The 27,124-nt window shown below is 37.9% G+C and overlaps 1 protein-coding gene across 1 annotated transcript in view; it reads left to right on the forward strand.

Moving 5' to 3' along the window:
* KCNK2 (potassium two pore domain channel subfamily K member 2) overlaps nt 1–25,969 on the forward strand; it is a 76,672-nt gene extending 50,703 nt beyond the window's left edge. The window contains exons 6-8 of the mRNA XM_030446877.1: nt 1,195–1,381; nt 10,258–10,397; nt 25,646–25,969. Of these exons, the coding sequence (XP_030302737.1) occupies nt 1,195–1,381; nt 10,258–10,397; nt 25,646–25,963 (645 nt within the window). The 3' untranslated portion in view covers nt 25,964–25,969. The remainder of the gene's footprint in view (nt 1–1,194; nt 1,382–10,257; nt 10,398–25,645) is intronic.
* Nucleotides 25,970–27,124: the final 1,155 nt, after the last annotated feature.

A 27,124-nucleotide genomic window follows, 5' to 3' on the forward strand; every position in this document is an offset into this window, starting at 1 on the left:
CTGAGAGTTTTAAATAGCATAATGAAAATTCAGAAAATTAATGAAGGTGTTTTACTAACTTGTATTAAAATGTTGTAGGATTAACTATTACCTAATATTTGAAACATATATATATGTTTGCATTTACAAATACTATTTGATTCTTGATATGTATAATGTCCCATCCTGTGCATATTTAGTAATCAGCCTGACTTTGTAGCTGTTTGCATCAGCTTTGCAAGTGTTAGAAGGATTGTTGGATTGGTTTTCTGCAACAAGCCCCCAGTCTTGCAGAAAGGACACTTTTTCTATATACAAAAGGTCTTCTGTGGATTTATTTTTGAAACAAAGGAAACTAGGGCTGTGCTGAGTGGTTTTATGCATTGGAAAATACAAGTTTGAAAGTGTTTTAAGCAAAGGCAGATATTTTTTACTTGGGAATATCAGTTTAAGTCTAGACAAGTTACTGGTGAATAACATTGATTTCCATTGAGTTTCCCTAAAAAGGGCAAGAACATTCCATGAGAATATTTTAATTTTATCCTTTCTTTTTTTGTATCACTGAATATTAGTTTTTGCTTATAAATACAAAGTTTTGAGACCAATTTGTGTGTTTCTTAGCCTGTTTCTCATACGAATAATGGTTTTCCTTTTTCATAATGTATTCCTACAACAAAAATACTTCAACATAAAATGAAGTTACACTGTTTTGTCAATTCCTGAATGAAAATACAGCCCTACTTGCTGTGGTTCTGTTTAACCAGTTACTTGATTAGGGAGAACTATATGGTTAAAATTCACTTTTTAAATTCAGTTATTTGTGGATGCAAAAAAAGTAGAATCACTGCAGGTGCAAGCTAGCATTCAGATATCTAGCTCCCACTCAAAACTTTAGCATGATGTTGCTAATAGCATGATGATGTTAATAGTGATTAACACTATGTGTGCCACTCAGCCACATCACAAACCTGACCACAGTGAGGAGTCCAGCCCCACCCTGCATTCCCTGCTATCAAATGTTTCCTTGAATAGTCATGTTTGCTCTGAAACCTTTTCAAAATAAAACCCTGCTTTGATTTTTCCTGTTTGCTTGAGAATTACAATGCAATGTCCCCCTTGAGCTCGCTGTAGTGCTCGCTGTGGGTAACTGGTGATCTGTGCTGTGGGGCAGTGTTATTAACAGTGGATTTCCTCTTTTTCCTCTTCCCTTCCCAGAAATGGAATGTGAGTCAGACAAAGATTCGCATAATTTCAACAATAATATTCATACTCTTTGGCTGCGTGCTGTTTGTTGCTCTTCCTGCAGTTATATTCAAGCACATAGAAGGCTGGAGCACACTAGATGCAATTTACTTTGTGGTTATCACTTTGACTACCATTGGATTTGGTGACTATGTTGCAGGTAAGATTTTCTCTTTTCTGCTTTTTCTAAAAATTGTTTTGGGACAGACACATTTTTCTTGTGGTGCCTCTCTCCCACTTTTAGCCTTTATTATTTTTGTGTCAGTGCATGTGAGGGGGCCTGTCCTCATGTTGGATCATGTGGCAGGCTGAAGACAGGAGCTGGGTCAATGCAATTCATGGTGCCTATTTCTGTGTGGTGCATTTTTATTTCTCCTGTATTATTAAAAGATGCTTTACCTTATTTTTAGGTAGATTTTTTATTTCTTATAGTTTGAGGGAACTGCAAGAATAAATACAGTATTTTAGTCTGCTGAATGTATTTTTTTCAGCTGGAGTGGCTTAAAATATCTCACCCTTTAAAGTTATGAGACATAGCTTTTATGTACATTACTTACTTTCGAAGTGTTGTTCCAGAGCTCTTTCTGCCACTGAGATGTGGCTACTGCTGTTAGATCTTGCTTCTGGTTTTGCTTTCTTTTGTTTGCTATGTATGCTTTTGTCTGTGTATTTTGTAATGGAAGAAGGTTTAGCACATCCCATAGGCAATATATTAAACCTTTATGGATCTATTAATTCAAAGTGGATTGGTTGCAAAGAACTTTGAGAAACTGAGCTAAAAAAAGAAAAGCTTGGGCCAGTACTGCATGAGCTTTTTCTTGAAAAGGTGTTAGAGATACTAGACTGTTTCTCAGAATAGGATTAAGCAAGTATATGTTGCCTGTTTTGAGGAAGCATGTTGGTCCAAGTCAGCAAGGTGTTGAGGTGAGGACTCGAAATTCAGAGCTTTGTGCTGAGTCCAAGATTTGCTTTCTTGTGCCTGAGCTCACATTTCTGATGCAGCACCATCACCTTTCTCCTTCATGGATGCCTTCCTCCCACCCTTGAACTCTGTGCAGAGGTACCTGAGAAGAACAGCAGTGCTGTGCTGCCATCAGTGAGCTACCCCAATACAGAGAAGCATTTCTAGTTGGCATCCATGGTGGAATGGGCTCCTCCTATGTTCCATCAGTAGCCAGGGCTGTTTCATGAGTCTGAACATTTCAGGTGTCAGGTTGGGTAATTCCTTCTAATGACTTCCAGGCCTACCTGAAGCTTGCCTTGCTGGCAGGAATGTGACAGGTTTTGTTACTGGCAAGAGTTTTTTAGGCTGGTGAAGGCCTACAGAGACCTCAGAAGGGTCTGAACTATTTGGCATGTTCATAAATGATCTGGGTAAAATGAGAAAAAATTAGAGTTTAAGATATTTCATTGTTCAGGTTGTTTAAAGAACAAAGACCAAGTGAGAACTTGCCAAAGATTCTTATGAATTATGGAGCTGGTCTGTAAAATGACAAATGAAAGTTATTTGGACTTTTGCATGGTTTTTCTGTGATGATTCTGTATTTCTTCTGAACACATTTCACTAGTTTCTCCCTTTTCCTTTCCCATATTTTTTGTTTCTTTCAATGTATTCTTCAGGAATTTATGGTTCTAGCTAGATTCAAACTGAGACCAAATAAAAAAGAATCATTCTGTTTCCAAGTTAAGGGTTTAGACACTTGTTCCTGAGGGATACAGATATGTTAGGGAATAAAATAAGAGTGTGTACAGGCCTGGTTATGTGCACTGTAAAGCATTATGTGAAATTGCCCACTTGACTCTAATAGGAACACTGAGTACATTAATCATTACTCTCATTATAAATTTCCATGAATTTTTCTATTTGTAGACCACTTGATATTGTAATTTGCTCCTACATCATGTCTGTTTTTCAACTTTACCAGGAAACACTTTCTCTTTCTACAGAATATCCTTGAGTTACAATGTTCTATATCTTATGTCTTTTTATGTTTCACTTTATATATATTCATATATTTTAGTTTTCAAGGAAAAGTTTAAAATTAATATGATGTTAAAATGTCATGAATATTTTCTATTTTCTTTTAAAGTAACATTCACAACACTTTTATTTGTACTCTGTTATTGACTTAGTGTTTCAGTGTTTGGGTATCGGATTTGTACTTGCAGGGATGATGCTGAAGAATACAGGGAGAGATGATTGTCATAACTGGGAAGTTAACACTGCCCCTTGACTGTATTTTGTCAGAGATGAAGCTGATAATATTATAATAATTTTTAGACTAGTAGTTTATGGCAGATGACTTGAATTTTTCAAAAAGGTCCATTTGTTTTCTTATCATTCTGGTACATAATTTTCTAGTTAAAAATCCTGAAAAATAGCTGAGCTGTTCAGTGGTTGTGTTTTGCACTGGGGAAGCTTATCAGTGTGCATAAATATTAATATTTGAACAAAACTAACATTGCAAGTTCACGATAAAGCTGATAGAATTTGTCTTAAGGATTAGGCTTCCTTATAATTTTGAAGTATGCAGAATCTTTTGCATGATAGGAAAGTAGTAAATTGTATTATAATTTTGTTTGGTTTTCTTTTAGTAAGTCAGAACTGCCATGAAGACACCAAAGGCCACTGAAATTTTTGGGGCAGGCTTCAGCTAGAACACTGTCTCCTGGAAGTTTAGTAAAGCTGAACACCCTAGCCTGAGGAGAAATAAGCATGTAGTGTTAAGGCATGTAATGCTGCACAAGGCTTTAGGAGAGGTTGTCATGGTACAATAAAGGTATTGAATCTGAAATAGTGGCTCTAGAGCATGGCATTCTTGGTTCTGCTCTGTGACACTGAGCTATGAAGAAGCAAGCAGAATGATGTGTCAGTCCATTTAATGCTTACATGGCAATGTATCTGGGAAAAAACCTCACACTGGCATGAATTTAATCCTTTCCCCATTTTTTTTTCCTGACTGGAAAGGCATGTTTCTTAATTCTTAGGATGAAAATTATCTTTGTTCACTCAGAATTATAGTAAAATCTACAGCAGTGTGGTGGACGGTGGTACTCCAGTTTGCATTTGTAGCAGAGTGAACTCGTAGCAATAAAAATAAAATTAGCAATTTCTGTAGCATATGGGAGGTCCATGGAATAATTAATGATTGTGTTTCACTTTGGCTAATAAGATTCCCTCAAAGCCAAACTTTCTAAATATTTGGAAACTTCCAAATATTCTGTTACTTTTTTTCTGAAAGCTGTTGTTCCAACATACAAATGCCATGGTTGTGATAACAATCAACAAAGTGTATCTGGGTTAAAATAAACTTTTCTTACAATATCTGTAATTTTTCACTAATATGGAACTTGCTGCTTTCTGGCAGCACTGCAGGTAAGACTTAAAAAGAGAAGTCCTGAAGAACTTTTGGGAGGGGAGAGAGTGGTTTTGAATAGCTGCATCAAAAGGGAGCCAACAAAAGAATCTGGGATTCAGGGACATAATGGTGCTAAAGGCTGTAGCATGTTGTCACTTCAGAAATTCTTGTAGAGTTTTGAAGAACTTTTCTCCTCATTTGTCCTGGAGACCCAGTATTCTGTTCCCAGTAACAACAATGCCAAACCCACTCCTTTTGTACTTAGAAACTAGGTTGCTATTTAGAGCCTATGGAAATTTCAGCTGCAGTTTCAACCAGAAAGAGAAGCTTCAAGGCAAACAAACATAAAAGACTAATTATTCAAGGTGTGTGCAAGGAGGGAAAAGATGAAGAGGCCTTGAAGTGCATATTCAAGAAAATATAGCAGAGCCTTCAGCAGACAAAGATATATAGATCTATTGGAGAGGGTCCAGAAAAGGGCCACAAAGATGATCAAAGGGCTGGAGCACCTTTGCTACAAAGACAGGCTGAGAGTTGGTGCTGTTCATCCTGGAGAAGAGAAGAGAAGAGAAGAGAAGAGAAGAGAAGAGAAGAGAAGAGAAGAGAAGAGAAGAGAAGAGAAGAGAAGAGAAGAGAAGAGAAGAGAAGAGAAGAGAAGAGAAGAGAAGAGAAGGCAAGGCTCTGGGGACACCTTATAGAGGTCTTCCAGTACATGAAAGTGGCCTACAGGAAAGCTAGGGGGGGGACTTTTCACCAGAGAGGGTAGTGACAGGACAAGGGGTAATGGTTTCAAACAGAGAGGGTAGATTTAGGTTAGCTATTAGGAAAGAATTCTTCACCATGAGGGTAGTAAAATATTGGAATAGGTTTTCTAGGGAAGTTGTGTATGCCCCCTCCCTGGGAACTGCTCAAGTCCAGGTTGGATAAAGCCTTGTGCAACTCAGCCCAGTGGGAGGTCTCCCTGCCCATGCAGGGGGGTTGTATCTTGATGATCTTTAAGGTCCCTTCCAACCAAAACCATTCTGTGATTCTATGATTATTCAAAAAGAAACAAGCCTCATATTTTATGAAATGGTTTGATTTTTCTAGTTTTTGGATTGGGTGATTTTTTTTTTTAATTTTTGTTGGGAAATAAGTTTTTATAACTGAAGACAGCTTATTACTGTAGCATTTTTTTTTTTAGAAAAAAATTAAAATAAGGAGGTAAGAAATCGTATCACAGCCTGCACTGTCTTATGACAATCAGGATAAAGCCAAATATCCCCTTTCTTGTTTTCAAGTGAAATAATTGAATTTAGTGTGCCAGAAGAAATAGTCAATATTACTAATATTCTAAGAAAAAAAAGTGATATTCTAATTCAAATGTGTCATTTTTTTTAATATAATGAAAGACATTATTGGGTACTCAGCACTGAGGTATATACATATATGTAGAACGTGACAATATATTTTTCATGTGTGCACATAAATCCTTTAACTGCAGTAAAGATTAGAAGGTACAGTCAAATGTACCTAAGGGAGTTAATCTAGGAGGTTTAAAACCTAAATTGCGTGAGATGTCTAAAAGTTGACTGAATTAAGTAGAGGTCAGAAGTATAAGTAGCACATCAGTAGTCTGTTTCACAGTGGGGCATAGTGATGATATAAGCTTATGCTGCAACTAATTCAGTTCAACAAATCAGAGACCTCTGCAAGTCTCACTTTAAAAAAATGTATTGTAACTCTCTGGGGATTTTTCAGTTTTGTTGGTTTGGGATCTTTTCCTTGTTTTGAGCTCTGATTTTTATCTTATAACTTCTTTACTCTTTTGGTCTGTAACTGAATTTGGTGTATTGCCACTGTAATACAGATATCTTGGTCTGCCCTGTATTGCTTGGCCTGAGACCCAGTTTGTAGAGTGCTGAGATATTTTGGTTTCATTCAATGCCTCCAAACTGGGAGGTTCCACGTGATGGTCCCAGCAGGCTGGTTGAGCTGCTCTCACAGTTTGCTGTCACTTACCTGGCAGAAAGACTTCCACAGACAATAATTGCCGTCCTGCCAAGCAAGAGACATAAAAGAGCTGTGTGGTCTCCTAAAGGCCACCTCAGGGCTTCACTTCTACAACAGGGACTGTGTGGTGTGAACCACAGCCTGCTTTAAGTTAAAGTCAGCTTGTCGTGTCTTGCCCTGTTTTCTGTATATGACAGCGTGTGAGGAATGCTTTATAGCCCTGCTTTGTATTCTGAAGTAGCTCTCCTTTTCCCACCAAGTGCCAGCAAGTAATTTGTATGGCCTACTTACATTCTCTCTCACAGTGCAGTGCTACCTTGTCTTAAGCATGCTGGGTTTCCATGTCTCTGCATAAGCTGGCTCTTTGCTGTCCTTTTGTGCAGTTCTCAGTAATTGCTTTCAAACTGCAGGGCTGAACCTCCCTATTTCTCTGGAGTCAGACAAACGATGCTCTTGAATTAAGCCAGGCTTGTTGCAATAGGGTTTATGGCCAGCCAGTCGTTCTTCTGCAATTAAAACTCTGCTTGGATTTCATCGCATTTCTATACCCAGGATCATTTGTACTGCTGATAAAAAATAACAGACATTTCCTGGTTTGGAGGGCAAATTTTTTAATAAGCCAGAGTTTCATGCTGGCATGGAAACTGCCAATAGCACTTTCTGTTCTCTGCTTCTAATTTTGAAGCAAAAATGCAAACAAAACCAGCAAAAATTACAGACATAATTGCATGTTTCTATTTTGAGTCAGTTAGTTGTAGAAAGAATGGGGGAAAGAGTAGTAACAATTAGGAGAATTATTTACTTAAAATGTACTTGTTATATGTAAATAAATGAATAATGCACATATTGGAAAATCTTATCCCTTACCTGAGAACAAGGCACCTTCTAAATCCTCTTTAATGACATCCTTCACTAATATCTTTGGACAATAAAACAATCTATGACTTTAAAAGTGCTGAAATCCCAATAATTTAAATATTGTTTCGTAGATGTAAGAATAATGGCAGCAATACAATAGCCTGTGACGAAGATGGATGGAAAATATCCTTGATTTCTCTTAGATTTCAAAGGACTTTGGATCAAATATTTACCTGAAAACATCTCTGCAATAAAATGTGGCTGCTCTTGAAAAAAGATTACGGCAGTGACACTTTTAGGTAGAAAGCAAGCATATTCTAGATGGAAGATATATGTCTTAATTTTGATTGTCACCTATTTCAGATAGAGGTAGAACAGCAATGGAAAAAAGTTCTGTCCCTTGACCCACAAAATTGGTTTTGCCAAGTAAACAATGAAATTCAGCTTCTGCCTTCTCAGGGTTTTGCTTTCTGAAAGACTATAGAAAATATTCTGCTTTGCAAAAGAAAGATGATAGCATTATTAGGTAAAAAGTTTTCCATGAGAAGCCCATGCAAATGTGTCATGTTATGATTTTACTCGTAACACTTTAAAAAGCATTAGGTGAATTATCTCATATGCTTCAGTACAAGTACCTCTAGCTATGCATTCTCACACCAAAATACATTCATACCCATTTATGTGAATTGTAAATCAGCAGGTAATGAATTGCATTTACTTTAATTTCAGTATAGTTGGCTTTCAATCATGTTTTCCTACCAGTGAAATTCTATTTAATTACATTCCCAGGTAACTGCATTATAGCACTAACAGATGTTTAAGCATCACAGGAGACAGTAGTTGTCTCCAGGAGAAACATTCTTAGATATGTCTCTCTCCCCCTGGTATTCCATTAAATTGAGTCCTCACCTGAGAACTCCAGCTCCTTGAAATTCAAAACCTCAACAGCCAATAAAGATCTTAGCTGATAAGCCTTTTCCTGGAATGTTCTTGACTGGCCTGTTGTAACTTTAGGAAAGCTCAGCTCCTTTGGGCATGGTTAGATAGAGCCATCTCCTGGCCGGACAATAAAGAAAACTCTTGGTTGAATATGAATGTGTCCTAACTTTAGCCCTGGGAATTTATCTTGCTGTAAACAAAGTTTAGAAACCAGCTGAGTGGCTGCTTTATATACTTTCTCCAGCTGTTCATACAATGCAAAAGAAAAAGGTAAACCACTGAGCCTGATGCATTACCACCTCCTGCTAGTGCTAATGCATGGTGGTAATCAACCATTGTTTGAATGACAACAAATTATGGGCAAATCATTCCTAAAACCTTCTCACTGCATGAGCAGCATGATATTAAAGAAATGCTTCATTTCTGTTAATTTTCTGGTCTTGGGCTGTGACAGACTCAACCCTTTGGTGTTTGCCTGTCTCCCATTCCAGTCAGAGCCCTTACTTTTGCCTGGTGTCAGAGCATCTCTCTTTTTGCAATGTGGATTCATCTCTTGGATATTTGAGTAAACCACTACAAAACAATCTACTTTATTGATTAAATGGTTTATTGACATGAGAAGAACAAAACTTTCTGTCTTTGAGAGCTTCCATACAAAGATAACCATCATTAAATTCTTTGTTTTGCTTGTAATATCTGTTATGGTTTCATAAGGGCATCTAGGAAAACATTATTGTTAATCTTGTTACTGAAACAATTTGGTTGATATTTTGTGGACTGTTTGCCTTTGGTTCAGTACAGGATGCAGATACTTAAAGCAATGTATTATGTATTTGTACTGATTTTTGTAAGGTGCCTGAAAAAGTTTTACTGTGGAGTCTCTTCAATTGTGAGCAGATATGCACATCAAACTTCCACTTGCAGCAACTCAAACTAGGAGCCTGATTTTATTTGCTGTAACACAGATGAACTGCATGCATAAGACTTCTGTTTTATGTATTGCAAGATGCAAAATGAGAGTTATTTTGTGTTGTCAAGAGCTCTGGATGAACAATGGTTTTTTTTATGGAAATAAAACATCTCTTCTCCATGGCTGTATTGTACCTGAAAGCTCCACTCCTGGCATCTCTGAAATTTATTGTTTTTTACTTAAATACTGGAAGGATGGAAGTGACTGCTGCTTGTGACAGTGGGATCCAAAAATGTTGCCTTCTGCTGCCAGCTGTTTTATCAATGTGTTTTTTTAAGTATGATGAGTTCAAAACAAGTCCCTGCACCACACTTCCTCTGAAAAATGGAGATTAGAGTGTTTGCCTACCCACCCAGGACATTTGTTAATGCAGGTGCTATTCTTATCAGGGTTAAAGGATTTATGTAAGTATTGATATATGTTTCCAAGTCCTTGCAAAATCAGATTTCTCAGGATATGAACAGATTATGTATTCCAGAACAATACTTCAAATCTGGGACTTCTTTGTTACTTAGGCCAAGTGGAAAGTCCTTTCATTCAAGCTGTTCTCAATGACTTCTGCCTTAAATAATGATATATCAGAAGTTGCATCAGGCTATCTGTGATGTGTTTTTAATTATCATGAATTATTATAAATAACTGACTAAAATTTGCATACTGCTGCTGATCTGCAAACTGTTCTTAAGAGTGGATTAATTTAGATCACACCTTACTCAAATTCAACACAGTTTTTTGCTATGAATTTTCACATGGGTAAAAAAATAAAAGAAATTGTGAGAAACAGCACCGTTTTGGTGTGGTTTGAGGTTTTTGTGTTTGTTGTTTTGGGTTACTTTTAAAGGGAAATAATTAATTTTAAAAGAGATTTGTACCTATGACTACTAAGTCTGGTTTATTTTGAATTTCATTGTTTTTCAGGAGGCTCAGATATTGAGTACCTAGATTTTTACAAGCCAGTTGTGTGGTTCTGGATTCTTGTTGGGCTTGCTTACTTCGCAGCTGTCCTCAGTATGATTGGAGACTGGCTAAGAGTCATATCAAAAAAGACAAAGGAAGAGGTAAGAACATTTTGAAAGGAGAAAAAAATGTTACTTCTAAGAAGATTTGATTCCAAGTCTGGTGAGCTTATAACTGCTTTTGCTTGTAGGGCATAAATCAAAGCTGTTTGTTTATGAAGTATACTGCAGACCAAAGTGCAGCAAACTTTCTAGCACTCTCCTCAAACATACAGTGATTTTTCATATGTCTGCATATAAATTTAGATGAAATGTGTTGTTAAATTGTGTATGCAAAAAAGATCTCTAAAAGGATTACTCTAGACAGTAGAATGAAGTCCTAACATTTTAAGGCAAAAATAATTCTGCTTTGACTATTGTTATGTGGGATGCAGGTATGTAAGGATAAGTACTAAATAGTTATATTCAGGATAGCTCTGATCTTTTTATAATGATAAGAGAGTAAATACTTTATATCATGAAAAGTATTGGAATGAATTATTGAAATATGCCTGGGTGTATTTTACCATAATATCTTCAGCAGCATGCATAGTTATTTGTGGTTAGGTGCATTGCTTTCACTTCAAATGTATTTTTTCTTGTAAATAAGTATTTCTCATTCGAGTGATGTTACAATCTTGTACTTTGAATTCTGTCATTTAAGAAAATGTCCTGGTTCTGAAACTGTTAGAGAATAAACAAAATTTTTTTTTGATTGCATCTAGAGCAGTTCAGGCTTCATTAGGAGTCTGAGTAATAAATTTAGTTTTAAGCAACATATTATTTCCCTCTAACTTCAGTTCCTCTGCACGCATCAGTTCACTTTTGTTGCTCAAATATAAAGACTTTAATTTCTTTTTGATGTAGTGTATATGTTGGCTACTGTGCAGTGGCCTACTACTTAATATTGTTTTAAATTGTTTTCCTAGCTGTAGGGCACAGCATCAATGCCTAGATGTAATCCTGGCCATCCTTGAGTTCCCAAATACCTTGCTATAAAGGGCAGCTTACCCTTATATATACCTTTACCATTACAGACCCTAAGGGTTCCTGCTATTTTCTGCCCAGAGGACAGTGATGATGGTGACAGCAGGCAGGGGGATGTTGGCTGGGCACTTAGGTGGGATTAAATCCCCTTCAATGTGGGGTGGGCAGTCCTTTTTTATTGCCCTTTTTAGACTCATCTCTTTCTATAGAGGCAGCATTGTGGCAGGTCTGTCATCAGTATCATTTTACCCAGACATTTCATAAACACTTAGCTCTGAAGGAGAGGACAATATTTATTTGATCAGTTTCATTTAAAGAGTATCATCTTTTGCCCCTGTACGATATATTTAAAAGGATATTTGTAACTTTCCTTTCATGACGAGCTTTAATAATGTCCTTCACAGATACAGAGCAGCAGGTATCACACAAGTACTCTCATTTGCATGTTCAGCATTTTGCAAGATCTTGATTTTGTTTTCTGGAAAAGCACCGAGGGTAACCTGAGCTCCCAACTTGTATGATTCATGCGTGCTGCAGGCAAACCAATAGATGATTTGAAACATCATTTATATGCATGGGTTTTCTTCATTATGTTGAGTTTCAGAATGATGTCGATTTAGCCTGTTTTTCCCTCTGCATGAGGAAGAAGTAAGAGCTGGGCAAGAAGATCTGGTGTTTCCCCTCTGCACTAGTGGCTTATTGTTCTAAGCTAGAGACACTTTCTAAACTGCATTTAGTTTCCCTGGGTTACTTGTTTCTGGAGCCTTAAAAAAAAAAAAAAATTATATAAATGAGGCACCGTGACTTGAGATTGCAAAAAATCATAGATTCAAAGGATGATTTGGGCTGAAAGGGGCCCTAAAGGTCATCAGTTCCAAGCCCCTGACATGGGTAGGAACACCTCCCACTACTTGCTTCAAGTACCATTCAGTCTGATCTTGAACACTTCCAGGGAGGGTGTTGAAAAATAACTGAGAAATTTAGCATCACAGTTAGCATTGAATAAGGTTATCCTGGAATAACTAGGCCTTGAAGAGGTAATTAATAAAGATGTCTTGAGGATTCTTCATGTCCCTTGCTAACTTGGCAAGAATACTCAAGGTCCATATGGATACTTGGATCTAAAGAATAGGGGATGTGCAAAGAGCCATAGAATCATAGAATGGTTTGGGTTGGAAGGGACCTTAAAGGTCACAGAGTTCCAAGCCCCCTGGAATGGGCAGAGACACCTCCTAATAGATCAGATTTCTGAGAGCCCCATCCAACCTGGCTGTGAACACTTCCAGGGAGAAGGCATCCACAGTTTCTCTAGGCAACCTGTTCCAGTGTCTCACCACTCTCACAATAAAGAGCATCTTCCTAATACCTAATCTAAATCTTCCCTCTTTCAACTTGAAATCATCCCCCCCCAGTTTTACTGCTATGTGCCCTTGTGAAAACTCCTTCTCCATCTTTCCTGTAGGCTCCCTTCCTGAGACATTTGTGACACAATTTAGTTCTTTACAATTCTTTCTAGAATTAATCTGGTCTTTAATCCTCATCTTTAATCACTTTTCTCATACTCTTCCAGACAATAAGATCTCTGGAGAAGATGCTTGACTATGTGGTTGTATACAGCACATTGATGGTTTGGTCTTGTTTTGAGAGTCTCATTATCCATACTATTATAGTAATGATAACATATTAGGAATGTTTGAATATTATACTACCTTCTTATGTTGTACTGAAGCTATTTCAAAACAGACTAACTTTGAAAAATAAGTAAAGAAACATGAATTGAACAAAATCATGGATTCTTTTGACACATTAAATACATTCCTATTTTTATCAAGTAAAACTCCACTTGCAAGGTTATGCAGCACAATGCTATGCCAGACTTTGTTTTCTCAGGCACGAGGAATGTATGCCCTATTTCATCTTTCCATTCTTTCTCACCTTAGTAGCCTAAACAAGTATATTAATTTTGTCTACAGAACAGAAAACCTCATTCTTCAGATATATCTAAAAATTTCTTGGCTGATGCAGGTGTTCAGGACTTTGCTGTATAGGAGTGTCTTGTGTGCCAGGTTAAGGACAGACATAACATAATTGGTACCGATTGTTCAATTAATCAATTAATCAGTTGTTCAATTGTTCAGAATTTTCTCCCCCATTTCTTAACCCATTGCTCAGGCATGTCTGAGAATTCATAACAGAAAGAAAACCAAAAAACAGTGTAAAAATGCTGTTTTAAAAATAAAAAAAATAATTATGGAGACCAGTGTGAAACTGAATTATGGCATAGTTGTGTGCTAGTTAGAAAATGTGAAAAAATGGTTCCTGTATTCTATACTGATGATACTTTGTAGGAAGAAAGTTATATAAATACATTGCATTTTGTTGTAAGATGGGCTGTTTTTAAACAGAAGTGCTGTATAAATATTCATTTTACAGGTAGCATTTTATGTTAAAACCTGCTGCTCTTAGCTCCTGCTTACTACTTGCATTGGAAAACTTGAGTGAAGAAACTGAGTTTAGTGGAAATGTAGTCACTAAGTCTCGTCTATGCCAGCAGAAGCCAGAGGAGACTGAGTTTCTTGTATTGTCTGTTTTTTCAGTTAAACCTAGATTTATGATGCTCTGTTCTAGGAGATTATAGTGGAGGAACCTATCTGGAGTTCAACTAGTAGAAATGAGTGCAATGGAAAATTCCAGTTCTTAAGCATGCTTTGTAATTCTTTTAAAGAAACATTCTGTCCATCCTTGGGGAAACAGACCATTATACCTACAGCTAGCCATTAAACTTAGAAATAATGTTATATACAGAATATATTGTATTTCACATACAGAATCTTCTGATAGGCAGAGGTTATGATAAAATCTATAGGACCATAATTAATGCATTCTGACAACTGAAGCAGATTAATATATTTTCTAGGAAATATCAGATACTGAAAATCTTCCTTCATGAAACTTACTTGCTATGGTTATCAACACCTGCAAGTAAACAAGATTTTGTGTAGGATTTTTATCTAACATTTCATGAAAAAGACCCCAAAAACTAGTAGCTACTTTTAGTAGTAGTAGTAGCTGGTTCAGATACAGGACAGAGCAGATCATGCAGTAATGATGAGCTGTGTTGGTTTCAGCAGTTTAAGACCTGAGGACTGATAACAGCTGAGTCTAGAAAATGGTACCAGTGCCCAGGATGATGATAAAGAAGTTGCAAGTGTTGAAAATCCCTCTCTTTGCTCCTTTTCAACAACTGAAAGTATCAGCTGAATCTATTTGATCTCTTTTGATGTGCAGCATTAGTAATCTCTGTTTTACCTTTTGTGTAGTCTAAAGTAATATTAGTCTAAAATATCATAGAGTATTGGGAAGAAGCCTCCATGTTCAAGGAAGTGAGTGTGCTGATAATGATAGTCACCTTCTATCCATATAATCCTGTTCACAGTTGTCTTAATGCAGTTGCATTCTTCTTACAAGTAGTTTACATAAGACTTAGCAGTAATAATGTATTTCATTGTTTCAACACAATAAAGCATTTTTATTATTATTTTTTTTATTATTATTTTTAATTTTGCCAGGAAGGTTTGCCATATGCAAGTGGATCTGAGACAAAAATCTAATTAGATATGCACTGATCCACAGTAATGCTGTATCTTGATACTGAAATCTAGATAAGCAGAATGTGTCAGATGCTCAGATGGCTTTTGTCTCCTGAAATACTCTTGCGGGTTTTGAATGCATCAAATAGAGAGGGAGGTGAACGACAAGCAGAGACAGAAGTGGGAGTTTTAGAAGGATAGATGCTGCTGGAAGCAGTTCATACAGTGAGATAGATGAAGTGTCAGAAAGTCACTGGAACATGCTGTGTGCTGTAATCTCAAGTAGGCGATTCGCCTCTTAAGATCAGCTTCAGCTGTACTAGCTTACCTTAAACTCCCTTTTCTTCATTATTCTCTATGTTCTGATTACTCAGAGCACTTTTAAATTCAGGGTTCTGAAATTTTAGTCTCTTTGAAAGGTACCATTTCATCAGGATTTTTTTTTTTTTTGGTCATCATTTTCTTTTACTTCATTGTGCAGCAGATTCTGAATCTCAGTATTTGGAGCAAGAATGCTCATCCTACCAAGAATCTTAGTCTTTTGTGCTAAAAACTTCAGAATTCTGTTTTTAAAATTAAGTGTTTATGTCCCCTGATCTTGTGATATTCCATTTGTTAAGCTCTAATCCAGAATCAATAGAGATGGGATTCATCTCCAGTGTAAATACCAACATCTTGTCTAGTCATTTACATTCCCATTGTAGTCAATGGAAAGAAATGTGTATTTCTAGCATGACCTATTTTAAGTTTTTAAGGCATTCCTTATGAGACAAATTGCATCTTGGAAGACCATGTTCTCTTTACTATGTATTAAAGTCCAGGTGACTGAGTCATGTGAGACATTGGCTTCATTTAGATCAGGGATTTTCATACTGTGAGTAATATGGATCTAGCTTTAAAGACCAAGCCTAAACTTTAACGAGAAGTATCATGATCATTTGTTATGGAAGTTCAGGAGGCAATTGTTGTCTTTAATATTTATAAATAAATTGGGCTCATCTCAATCATTTAGTTTAATCTTCTTGGCACTGGTGACAAAGCTGTCATTCATGTTTGTCAAAACAGAATTAGGCTTGTCATGATGATGTGTAAAATTATTACACTCTCTATCATATTTGTTGCATTTTCATTTTACTATCTTCAGGCTAAAGGTGCTCATCCATCATTAGGGCCCCGGGCTAAAGATAACTTGATTTATCTTTCATATCCCTCAAGGAGGGACCCTAAATGTAGGCTGAATGAGTGAACTCAACTGTTTGTTTTGCAAGGTTTCAGTGAGTTGAGCTGGCATACCAGGCAAACAGGCCTCAGAGGTGTTCAGAGAGGGTGTTAAACCAAGAAAGAGGAAGGAGATGTTCTTTCAGTGGCAGTGAGCTCTTAACCTGGCTCTTGGTGCATAAAAACCAATCTGTTCACTCAGAAATGAAGTTGATAGGAATAACTCTTCAGCCTACTGAACAAAGGAATTTTGCAAAGGCTTGAGCCAAATTCTGGTCTATTGTGCATTGTTTTAAAAGAGATGAGTTAGCATCTGTTAAAGAAAATAACTTTTGGAGCTTTTCCTTTTCCTACAAAAAATTTTAAAAGAACCAATTGCAGTAGTTTTAAGAATGGCATATCCAGAAGTTCAGTGCTTAGGTCAGAATGATTTGATGGAAGTCTGTTCCTAGAAAGCACTGATTCAGAAATGTTTGTGGGAGGCAGTCATGGTGTGAAAGCAGCTAATTGCCTGTGATGTCCTTCTGCAAGGCAGTCTTGAATAGTGCTGACACTACTTGAGGATGCATAAGCAGGGAATTATTGGATTTCTGTAGAAAAGTGATTTTACTGCCACAGATATTACTATTGCTAAAATGTATATTACCAGAAAACAGTCCTAGATTTGTGATCTAAACTTCAGAAGAAATGCAGAGAGCTACCAAAATGGCAAAAGGGCCATCTGAAGCAAAGTCTGCTTGGCAAGAAGAGTTTTTCCAGTTCATCCAATATGTACAGGAAAATGCATATGAGAAAGAACAGCCACATTCAAAAAAGTGTTTGTTTCTAATTTCTATGTGGCGGAGGAAAATAGAAAGCCTTTCTATAGTAAAATAGACCCATAGGTCTCTGGTCAAGTTTGACTAGGGACCAGACAAAAAAACATCCAAACAAACAAAAAACCAAAAACCAACCTAACCCCAAACAACAAAACCAAAACAAATCACAGAAACAAAACCACAAAAATCAAGAATGAAAGATGGGACTACAGTCCCTGTTTAATGACTCTGGGTCATCAAGATGTATAGAGTGGTATTAGTGTGAGGGTGTGAGGAGAAGGTAGAAATGGCTGACCTGCTTTTTAATGCAATTTGATCTCTTCTCTGCTTGAGAGGTAATTATGTCATTGTGGTGGTGTTCTGGGTTCTGACCTGGCAACACTTTCTGTATCGATCCCTCTTACAAGTACATCATAGCACTATGTGCAGTAATGAATATGAAAGAACAGAATGTTCTGAGAGTCCCAGGAAAACTGATCTGCTCTTGGTTTTTGACATTTTTGAGATTTCTTTCCTCATAACCTTGTGCATTTTAGACGTGGTGCCTGCTGAACTTCAGCATGCACACACAAAGGCAACATCTACACCATTATCCTTTTGGTGTGGTTTATATTTGTCACCCCCTCAGCTGGGCTTATTAAAGCCCTTTAGTAATGGCTGTTTCCTTATTGCATATTAAGTAACAGGCTCTGCAGCAATGCTGGTGTGGGGCTGATTACAAGGGCTGTGCTGCCTAAACACAGCTTCAGGAGCAGGACGTCATGCTGTGCCCACTGAGGACAGGGGGACACTGTCAGTGTCTGGCTCTGCTCTCCCCCACAGTGGTCCCTCTGCCCTGACTGTGCCCACCAATGGCTCAGGGGAGGTGGAAATGCCTCCAGTGAAGGCTGCAGGCAAGCACTGTGTCTTTATAAGCTAAAAAATCTAGTGAGTTCATGAAAGAGTTGTCTCTTTCCTGTGGGAGAAAGTTGAGACAGTCTTTCCAGCTGCCTGTGGCTTGGGTTTCATTATGCTTCTAGTATAATAGTTAAAATGTTTGCTATTTCTGGCCACAGCAAAGTCATTGGCTGTGTAGTCCAGACAGAAAATACATGCTGTTCTCCTGAATCACCTTAAGCTCAGCTGGCAGAGCTCTATGTAAACCTAAATAGTTTCTTGTGGTTAATACAGGTGGATGTCATTCACTCTCATCATGTTGAAAGAGGGGCTGGATGGCCCTCTGGGGCAGATGAAACAACTAAGTAGAACAGCTGATTCTGGGAGGAAAATGTCAGCATCTTTTTTTATCTTCAGAAGTTATTAATAAAGCAGAACATCAGGGGCTGAGATAATCAGACCAATAACTTGTGTGCAATAGTGCAGTATTAAGACACACATACACCTCTATGCAAAGAACTGTCTGATGGGCAATTTGCTGTAATAGTTCTGAGGAAGTACTTAACATAGGAGTGCTCATATTTCTAAGAAAATAAAAAAGATATAAAAAAGATATGGTGAGTTAGTATATCTGTATCTGGCTTTGTAGGCATGATTATTCTATTTTGTAGGTTTGTATTTTGTTAGATCAGACCATGACAGAGCAAAAGGGCCATTTCTGCATCTGCCATCTGTCACATCTTCATGAAACATTTTCCCATAGCTGCCACCATAGATGTTCCTTAAAAAAAAAAATTAAAAAAAAAAATGATGGGCTCTCTGCATTCCCATTGGAAAATATGGTTTATTGCATCCAAGGCATCAGATGTGCTCATAGAAGGTATGTGGGTGAAACCAAACAATCATTGCTCACCAGAATGAACTTGCAAACATTACTTATTACAGGACTGAATAATCCTATTTCCGGTGGGAGTGTATTGTTCCCAAAACATTTCTGACCACCATGGCTAAAAAAGTAAAACTGTCTATGTAATTTAAATCTTACTCCAGAAGATGGCAATTTTACAAAATAGAATCTTTTCCCCTCTAATATTTGGCTGAAAAACAGAGGGGAAAAAAAACAACCAACCAAAAATACATAGCTTCTTCATTTCTTTATTTGCCCCATTCACTTGGAAATTAAAAGTCTGGTAGCTTAAAGACCTGGTGTAGAAGAGTTCTTTGCTACAGAGCTGGGGTCTTTAGAGAATGAAGGAACAGAAGATAGTGGTTAAACACCTAGGAAAGCTCAATGTAGGTATTTCATTGGTGCCTGTGGTATTTCTGTGTTGCATTTTCTCACTGTTTACCTTTAAAGACAAATGGAGCAGTCTTCTCTAAATACCTCTCTGCAGATAGAATCATAGAATCATAGAATTGGCTGGGTTGGAAGGGACCTCAGAGCTCATCGAGTCCAACCCTTTTACCACCGTTGCGGTTGCTAGACCATGGCACTGAGTGCCACATCCAGTCTCTTTTTAAATATCTCCAGGGATGGAGAATCCACTACTTCCCTGGGCAGCCCATTCCAATGCCTGATCACTCTCTCCATAAAGAAATTCTTTCTAATATCTAACCTAAATTTCCCCTGGCACAACTTAAGACCATGCCCTCTTGTCTTGTTGAAAATGAAGATGACAGCCAGTTACTGATAATTGCAGAAATACTAAAAAGCCACATAATTGGGATGGGAATTTATTTAGTGGGACTAGAAATGGGGTTCCCCTTAACACACAGGTAACTCACAGACTTCAATAAAAATGAGCAATCTGTCTTTTTATCTTCTGCATTCCAGTCTTCTCTAGCCTATAGACAACTGATGTAAACATAAATTTGTGGCCAGCAGTAGCTCGGGTGTAAGAGGAATTGCTTGCCCTGAACTTCAGGAGAGCAAGATGGCAGATAGAGAAACCCTCCTAATCAGGACCCCAGCAGCTGCACTGCTAAACCCATCAAACCTCTCTGTACCTACATTTTTTTGAAGTTTGGTTTTTAAGTGGGACTCAGAGAATATTTCTGCGAATGCTGCATGAGTTTCTCAGAAGTGAAGGCAAATTGTTATGTACTCTGCTGCCTGGATAATGTGACATGGACACATTTTCTAGGGTTTTTTTTCTCAGAGTAGCATATCATGGAGAGGTTAACTGGATGTATTGGTTTTAAACAACAGGAAAAGTACATTGGAGAGAAAAAACGAAGCTGTGAAACTTGGGAGAATGCATTAGGGAAGAATGTTATTGTATACTGGGGAACATCTAGAGGTGTGCTTTTTTTTTTTTTTCCTTCTCTCCCCTAAAATGCAGTCAAATGGTTATCTCCATCTTATCTACTTGTACTTTTACTCATTTTTTTTTGCCTTGCTGTATCATGGCCACTGTAAAATGCACAAACCCCGTATGCCAAAGGAAACCACATAAGGTACAGCTATGAAGGAAAAAGCTATACACATTATTTAGAAAAAATGTATTTTCATTTTCTTGCATATCATATATAATGTTAATTTTTGTGGTTCTTAGTGGTTTAACTTCTCCCAAGTATATCATAACTTTTGGGTCATATATCTGGGTTCCATCCAAGCAGGGTATCTTTCTTCCTATTCTATAAATAGAAGTATATTAACTGGTTATACTGTACTACCAGTATTTTTCAAGAATCTACTTGCAAGAAAAGAGCAAAAGTAAGGTAAAGTTAAGTTAGAAAAGTGTGTATCAATTTTGGTCTATTTAAGGACATCCTTAATAAGGTTTGTGGTTGTTTACTTTTTTTCTGTCAAACCACAGATGTGTCTTAGTTCAAGGTACAGATTACTTATGTAAAGGTTATGGCTACATGGTTTGTGCTGTCCAGACCACACTTAATGGGGTGAGTGGTCTTTCTCTATGGTGGGCAGTTTTGTTTGTGTAATTATTGGGATATCTGTTGTGAGCAGTGTCCAGAAAGATCTCCAAACTCATGACAAATATAAGGAATTAGAGTAAACGTGCTGAAGAATGGTTCAGAAACCTGAAGTGCAGGTTTCAGTATTTTTAAATGTGGTTTTGATGTGTGTTTTTTCATTTTAGCAGCAGCATCCCCTTAGACATACTTATGTTCTGGGTTCTGCTGTTGGCCCTTACCAAGCACAAAGCTCAGCTAGACAGTGAGAAAGCTAAAACACGGTGGTGATAAAAACGAGTTTTGGTCTCGACAGTGATATTGGCTCAGAGTCAGTTTTAGGTCATTATTATTTCAGATGGGTTTTAGCAGGAATAGGTGAAGAGAAGGTTGCTTAGTGTCTGTGTTTTCTCCTAGTTGTTTCAAATTCAGTCTGTCTGTTCACCAGTGATCTTGGTGAACTGTTTGTCATTCAGGAAGTTTATGGAGTATTTTTTGATGTATGGTTAAAAAACAGACAAGCCCCACTAAAAAATCAAATGTGGCTTTACCAGGAATGAGCAGACACACTTGAAATTGTTCAGAGGCTATTCCTTATTATATTTCAATTGGGTAAATGGGATATTTCCACCACAGGTAGAGAGAGGCACCTTAACACAGGCATTCGGAGATGCTACTAGAAATTACTTTTGGTGTTTGAAACGTTCCCATCAGGCTGTCAGATATATGATGAAGAATGTTTGGGATATCCAGATCCATCTGTAGTGGTAGCTGGAGTCCAGGAAACCTGGGAATTGGCTGGCTGTTGCAAGACAAACCTCTCTTAGGGCACGGTGCTCCAAGGTCCAACCAGGTGTTCCAGCAGAAACTCACGAATAGTGCTCTGAGTCTATTGCCCTCAGGGTTGGTTAGCCTGGCTCATTCCTACTGCTCTAGAAGTGACTGACCTCTCTGCTGGTTTGCTCTGGAGTGAGCTGAGCTTGTGCTTCAAGCCTCACCTTTTATTGGCCACCTAATCCTGCTCATGCACAGTTAGGGCCTGCCCTAATCAGGCACAGGTGGGCTTAAAACAAGATCATGCCCAATACCTGGCAATTATTGGCACCTGGTTGCCTCATTTCACTACAGCTGGCCATGGCTGCTTATTTGATAGAAAACTTTTCGGTTTTTCATGAAGAAGTGTGCTGTGTGGAGTGTTTACTTGTCTTATCATTACTGTATTTCTTGAGAATTTTTCGGTGAGACCTGTATTCCCTGGACTCATAAAGAAGTTGGGTAAATACTTCATAAGTACTTAATAAAAATACAAGCTTAAGAGCTTAGAATTGATACTTCTTGTGAAACATGTCAAACACCTTGCAGCCTAATTTGGATTTTGATGTGGAGAAAGTCAGTCCTGGAGCTGGGGTAGGGTCTGTGTCCCCATTGCTGGTAGAATCTGTGTTCCCCAAAGACTGAGAGTGAGCAGCATCGCCAGGTTAGTGATGCTTATTGTATGGCTGAGTGAGTTGCTATCATTGTGACAGGTTTTTCTTGCTACTTTAAGAATATTTTTTGTCACTCAGCCTGACATAAAGTACTTACTTTTCAATAATTTCTGTGATAGAGGCCTTGCCCTCCAGTCACATTGCCCCCAACTATGACAGCTGCCAAATCTACAGAGCTGTGTGCTGTAATGAGATGAGAATTGGACAAAAGTAAGCTATTGTTATGGTAGGCAGGTATATAAAGATTTTATTTGAGCAGCATAGGCGACTGGCATTTCAATCACTACATACGACATTTTGTGGCTGCCAGCCCCAAATGAAGAAGAGCTGTAATGCAGTATGATAAAATGTCATACCCTAAGGACAGAAAGAACCTGAACATATAAAGAAATGTCCTTATGGATAAAGGAGGGATCAAATTATAAGAGCAAGTTGCTTATGTACACTGGCAGTTAAAAATTGCACATTCCTTTTCATGGAACCTTTTATGCTTTAGTCTGAGTGCTATGGAACTAAGAGTTTTATTCTGAAGAGATAATTTCAAGTGCATTTCAGTTCATACAAAAGCTGGGGGCTGAAAGCAGTAATTTAGGGCACACATAGTTCACACAGCACTGAACTTCTAGTTTCTCGTGCTGTGCCAATTACCTCTCTTTTACTACTAATGCATTTCATTTTTGCTTGGCAATAGCACTTGATTTTTAAATTTTTTCCTACTATTTTATTATAAAACTGAAATTGACTGAAGTTGTGCCAAGCAGCATCATAGCTCTGTTCTATGAGAAGACAAGATTGAGTCCATGTTAATGCTTCACATCACCTTAATTGGAACATGAGCCCATCTCCAAAGGCATATTTAATGATGCTCTTCAAGCTGGCTGTGTAAACTTGCTTCTCAAAAGGAACCCAATTAGAATTTAGTTATCAGGTATCCTAACAAATATGCTTTTAAAATTCTCCTTAATAATTTCTGTGCACAAGAGATAAAATATAACAGCTTGCCCTGTGCAAGACAGGTCCTCACCAGCATGTGGAGAGGTGGTTGGCAGGGGAATTCTGAGCCTGTCCGAGGTGTTACATAGATTTGTTTTCATCAGAAGCACAGCGAGCGGTCTTGTCTTTGCTGAGAAAACATAAGAGAAGTGGGAGCCAAAACTTCCAGTAAAAGGAATGTTAAAAAGCACACTGAGACTCTGTTCAAGATGCTTGTAACCTCCAGTAGGTTGCCAAGACAAAATTTTAAAGCTACCAGTCTGATAACATCCCTTGGATGTGATTGCATGCAATGCCAGAGATTGCATCTTTCTGCAATCTCTGGTTGCATTTGTGTGAGCATGGTCTGGTGAATGCTTACACGGCTGGGGAGGGGTACAGATCTGTAGGGTAAAACAGGAACCTGTATAATGGCTCTTTGTGCCCCTGGACAGAAGCATGCTCCAGAGCCCAAGCCACCTGCCTTTAATAAAGCTTTGGAGAAGGACAAAGCTGCTCCAGGGTGTGTACTGATACTGCCTATCATATTTTCAATACTTGTTTACTACAAATAAAAATATTGTAGCAGCTGAAATGTTTCAGCATTACAGATTTCATTATTTTCAGATCTGAAGTACAGTGTGTCTGATTCTAATTGCACAATTTAAATACTAATAATCATTCAGCTGGGTGAGTCCTCTGTGTATTGCAGATAATAATCCTTGTTTTAGAAAATATGCATAATGGGTCCACATTAGTCATCTGGATAATTCACTGAAGCTGAAACAAATGTAATAAAATGACCCCTGGGTAAAGACATCTTCTTGGTTTGTTTCTGAAGGGGGAAAGTTTTCCTGAAATGCTGTCACTCCTGAGTGAGCTGATTGGGTTTTGTTTTGAGTTTTATGTTCCTGTTTTCCACTGCACTGCAAAACGTGCATAACCCTGTGGTCACTTTTCTCTGGTGGTTTACACCCTGTATTTCTCTGTGTTGTTGTTTTCTTATTATTATTTCTATGCTCACCAAGTCCAAGCTTTCCTGCCAATGATTGAAATTCTAGACTGTGCAGTACCAATTAGACTAATTTATTTAAGCAGGATAATTATTCTGAAATGCTTTGCTTTGTAGTTGTATTTATAAGCAGTCTATCTTTCCCATGCTATACCTTCCAACAGTTAAACTGCCTATAAAGCAGAGATTTAAAGAGAAACAATAAATTTCCTTTGCAGTTAAAACAAGATAATTTCCATAAAAGATGCCTCCTTTAATTATCTATGTAACTTCTTAAATATTGTAACAATGGTGGGGTTGAAACGCAAGAGCACAAATATAAATAGCATCTAAATTACAAGGTCATGCTTCACCTCAGACTATTGTCTGAGCTACTCAGTCTAACTCTTGCCGTATCTGAAGAAAAAGAAAGATAATTTGGGATTCTGTACCAGCAGCTGCTTTCCTCCCTCTCCTCAGCTCTACCCTCAGACATTGGGCTCATGGGATGCTCCAGCTTTTCTAGTACTGAAGCACTGAAATGGTGGGAAAAAAATCATATGGAGTTAAAAAAAAATGGTAGTTTTTAGCAAGAATGGATCAGCCTTTGCCATAAAGGCTGTCAATATAAGGACATTTAGAGTCAGAGCACAGGAATTGAGTTAAGAAGTAGGAGATATGCAAACATTGCTTAAACAGAGGCAATGGTAGAAACTTGCAGCCACCCTGGCTGGGGATAGGAGGGGAAATCTCCCCTCCTATGTCTGGTGTCTGTGGCCACTGGCAGGCAGCATTTCCTTTGGGTGTGATTTGGAACAGCTCCTAGGGTTTATCCCACTTTGCAGTCATCTTTCTGCTGCTTTTTAGGATGGCATTTCAATGGAGTCAAGGTATTGAGCAGACATGTTGCTGACATATCTGAAACCACTGCTACATTTGAGCAAGCACAAAAAAGAGGGATATAAGCAGCTGACGTTTTCCTTTGAAAAAGCTTTTCTGTCTAAATTTAGAAAACTCTTTGCCAAGTCTCCCAGGGATCTTTCCAGAGACAGCAAAAGTGCTCATAAATAACCCTGCACCCTAGTAACAATACACAACACAGTCTGGATTGCTGGGATTTCAGCATTCCCTGACCAGCTGGGTACTGTGCAGCTGTCAGGGTTCTGTAGCTTCTCTGTGTTGTTGACTGCCTATAATTAAAGCAAATTTAGCAGAAAAGATTTTTATTGTGGTTTTAGAATCATTATTAACTCTTACCAGTGCAACATTTCTTCTTGTTTACTTGCTATCAATAAAAGAGTGAGTCTCCAGCATGAGTAATCTGTGCTGGCACCAGCAGCTCTTTGCCAGCCTGAAGTCTCATTGCTCTCACTGGGCTCTTGAGCCTACACAGTGTTTAAAGTCCTCAACCCTATAATTTTTAATTTTTTCTTTTTAAATTTTATGATGTTTTCTGCAGGTAGGGGAATTCAGAGCCCATGCTGCAGAGTGGACAGCCAATGTCACTGCAGAGTTCAAAGAAACCAGAAGGCGTCTGAGCGTGGAGATCTATGACAAGTTCCAGCGGGCTACCTCCATCAAAAGGAAGCTCTCTGCAGAACTTGCTGTCAACCACAATCAAGATCTGACCCCCTGCAAGAGGACCCTGTCAGTCAACCATCTCACCAGTGAGAAGGACATCTTGCCAGCTCTAACAAAGACGGATAGCATTTACATGAATGGTTTGACACCACACTGTGCAGCAGAAGAGATAGCTGTTATTGAAAACATTAAGTAGCCATGACTTCAGACCCCAGTCCTTGAGAAGCTCTTGGCTCAGACTAGCCATCTAACTCTTTTTCTCCACCCTGTTGATGATCGATGCTAACAGCATTTTACATGTGCATGAGTTCCACAGAAACTACAGTCCAGCATTACCATCACATCTCTTCAAAGACACAAAGATGAATGGCACTTCTGTTATTGAAAGATGCTGGAATAAGCAACATTTTCTGCCTTTATCTGCCCAGACTGTTTTTCACTTCTAACGTGCCATATGGCCTCAAGAATGAATCACACTTGTTTATGATAACAATGTAGCTTTGAGGGATCAGTCCTTAATATTTCAGGGTCTACCTTACTGAGCCTAGGAATGGACCATTTCTGGACTACAACACATTTGTAAATGGCAAGAAATTCTTATGCAGCCTTTTACCTAAGAAATTTTTGTCAGTGCCTTATCTTTTGAAGAACCTGAACCTCTACACTTCCTGTATGCTTTTTTTGGTTGTTTTTTTGCATTTTGGTTTTTGATTTTGGTTGGTTGGCTTTATTTTTTGGGGGGGGGGGAGAGGGTTTTATTTTGTTTGGGGGTTTTTTGTTTGGTTTTTTTTGTTGGTTTTTTTTTTTTTTTGCATGAGAAGTGTTTTTCATTTGAGCTTTCATTCTTCTTGAAAAGATGGTGTTTTAAAGGTGTCTGTCATGAAGATATCAACCAGCATGAATGAATGCCAAAACTAAACAATCATCAAATGATGTTCTTAGCTCTAAATTTAAAGGCACTGCAGTTTCAAACATTGCAAACATGCTCCCCAAAAGTATTTTGTTTTACTCAGGTCCAGCTGATACTTGGTCACACTGACTTGTAGAATTTGAAGAGACCTTCTTCAGGTCTTATTTTTTCAAGCAATTTTCAGCAGTTGTTTTCTTTTTTTTTTTTTTTTTCCCTTCATCAGATGTACCAAAAAAATTTGCAGTTTATATATTACTTATATATTACTAAATTATTTGTTAGATATTACTCCTTTGAGGAGGGGCAGGAGAGGCTTTTAATTGCTGTATTCTAATAAACACATCCAGAAAACAATGCAGAAAAAATACAGCGATTTTTAATAAGTGTAAACCTTCTGCCAGATATTTGCTCTCTGAAAACGATTCTTAATTTCCTCTTTAAGCCAAG

The sequence above is a fragment of the Calypte anna genome, chromosome 3 (assembly GCF_003957555.1).
Source record: "Calypte anna isolate BGI_N300 chromosome 3, bCalAnn1_v1.p, whole genome shotgun sequence".
NCBI classification, from domain to species: Eukaryota; Metazoa; Chordata; class Aves; order Apodiformes; family Trochilidae; genus Calypte; species Calypte anna.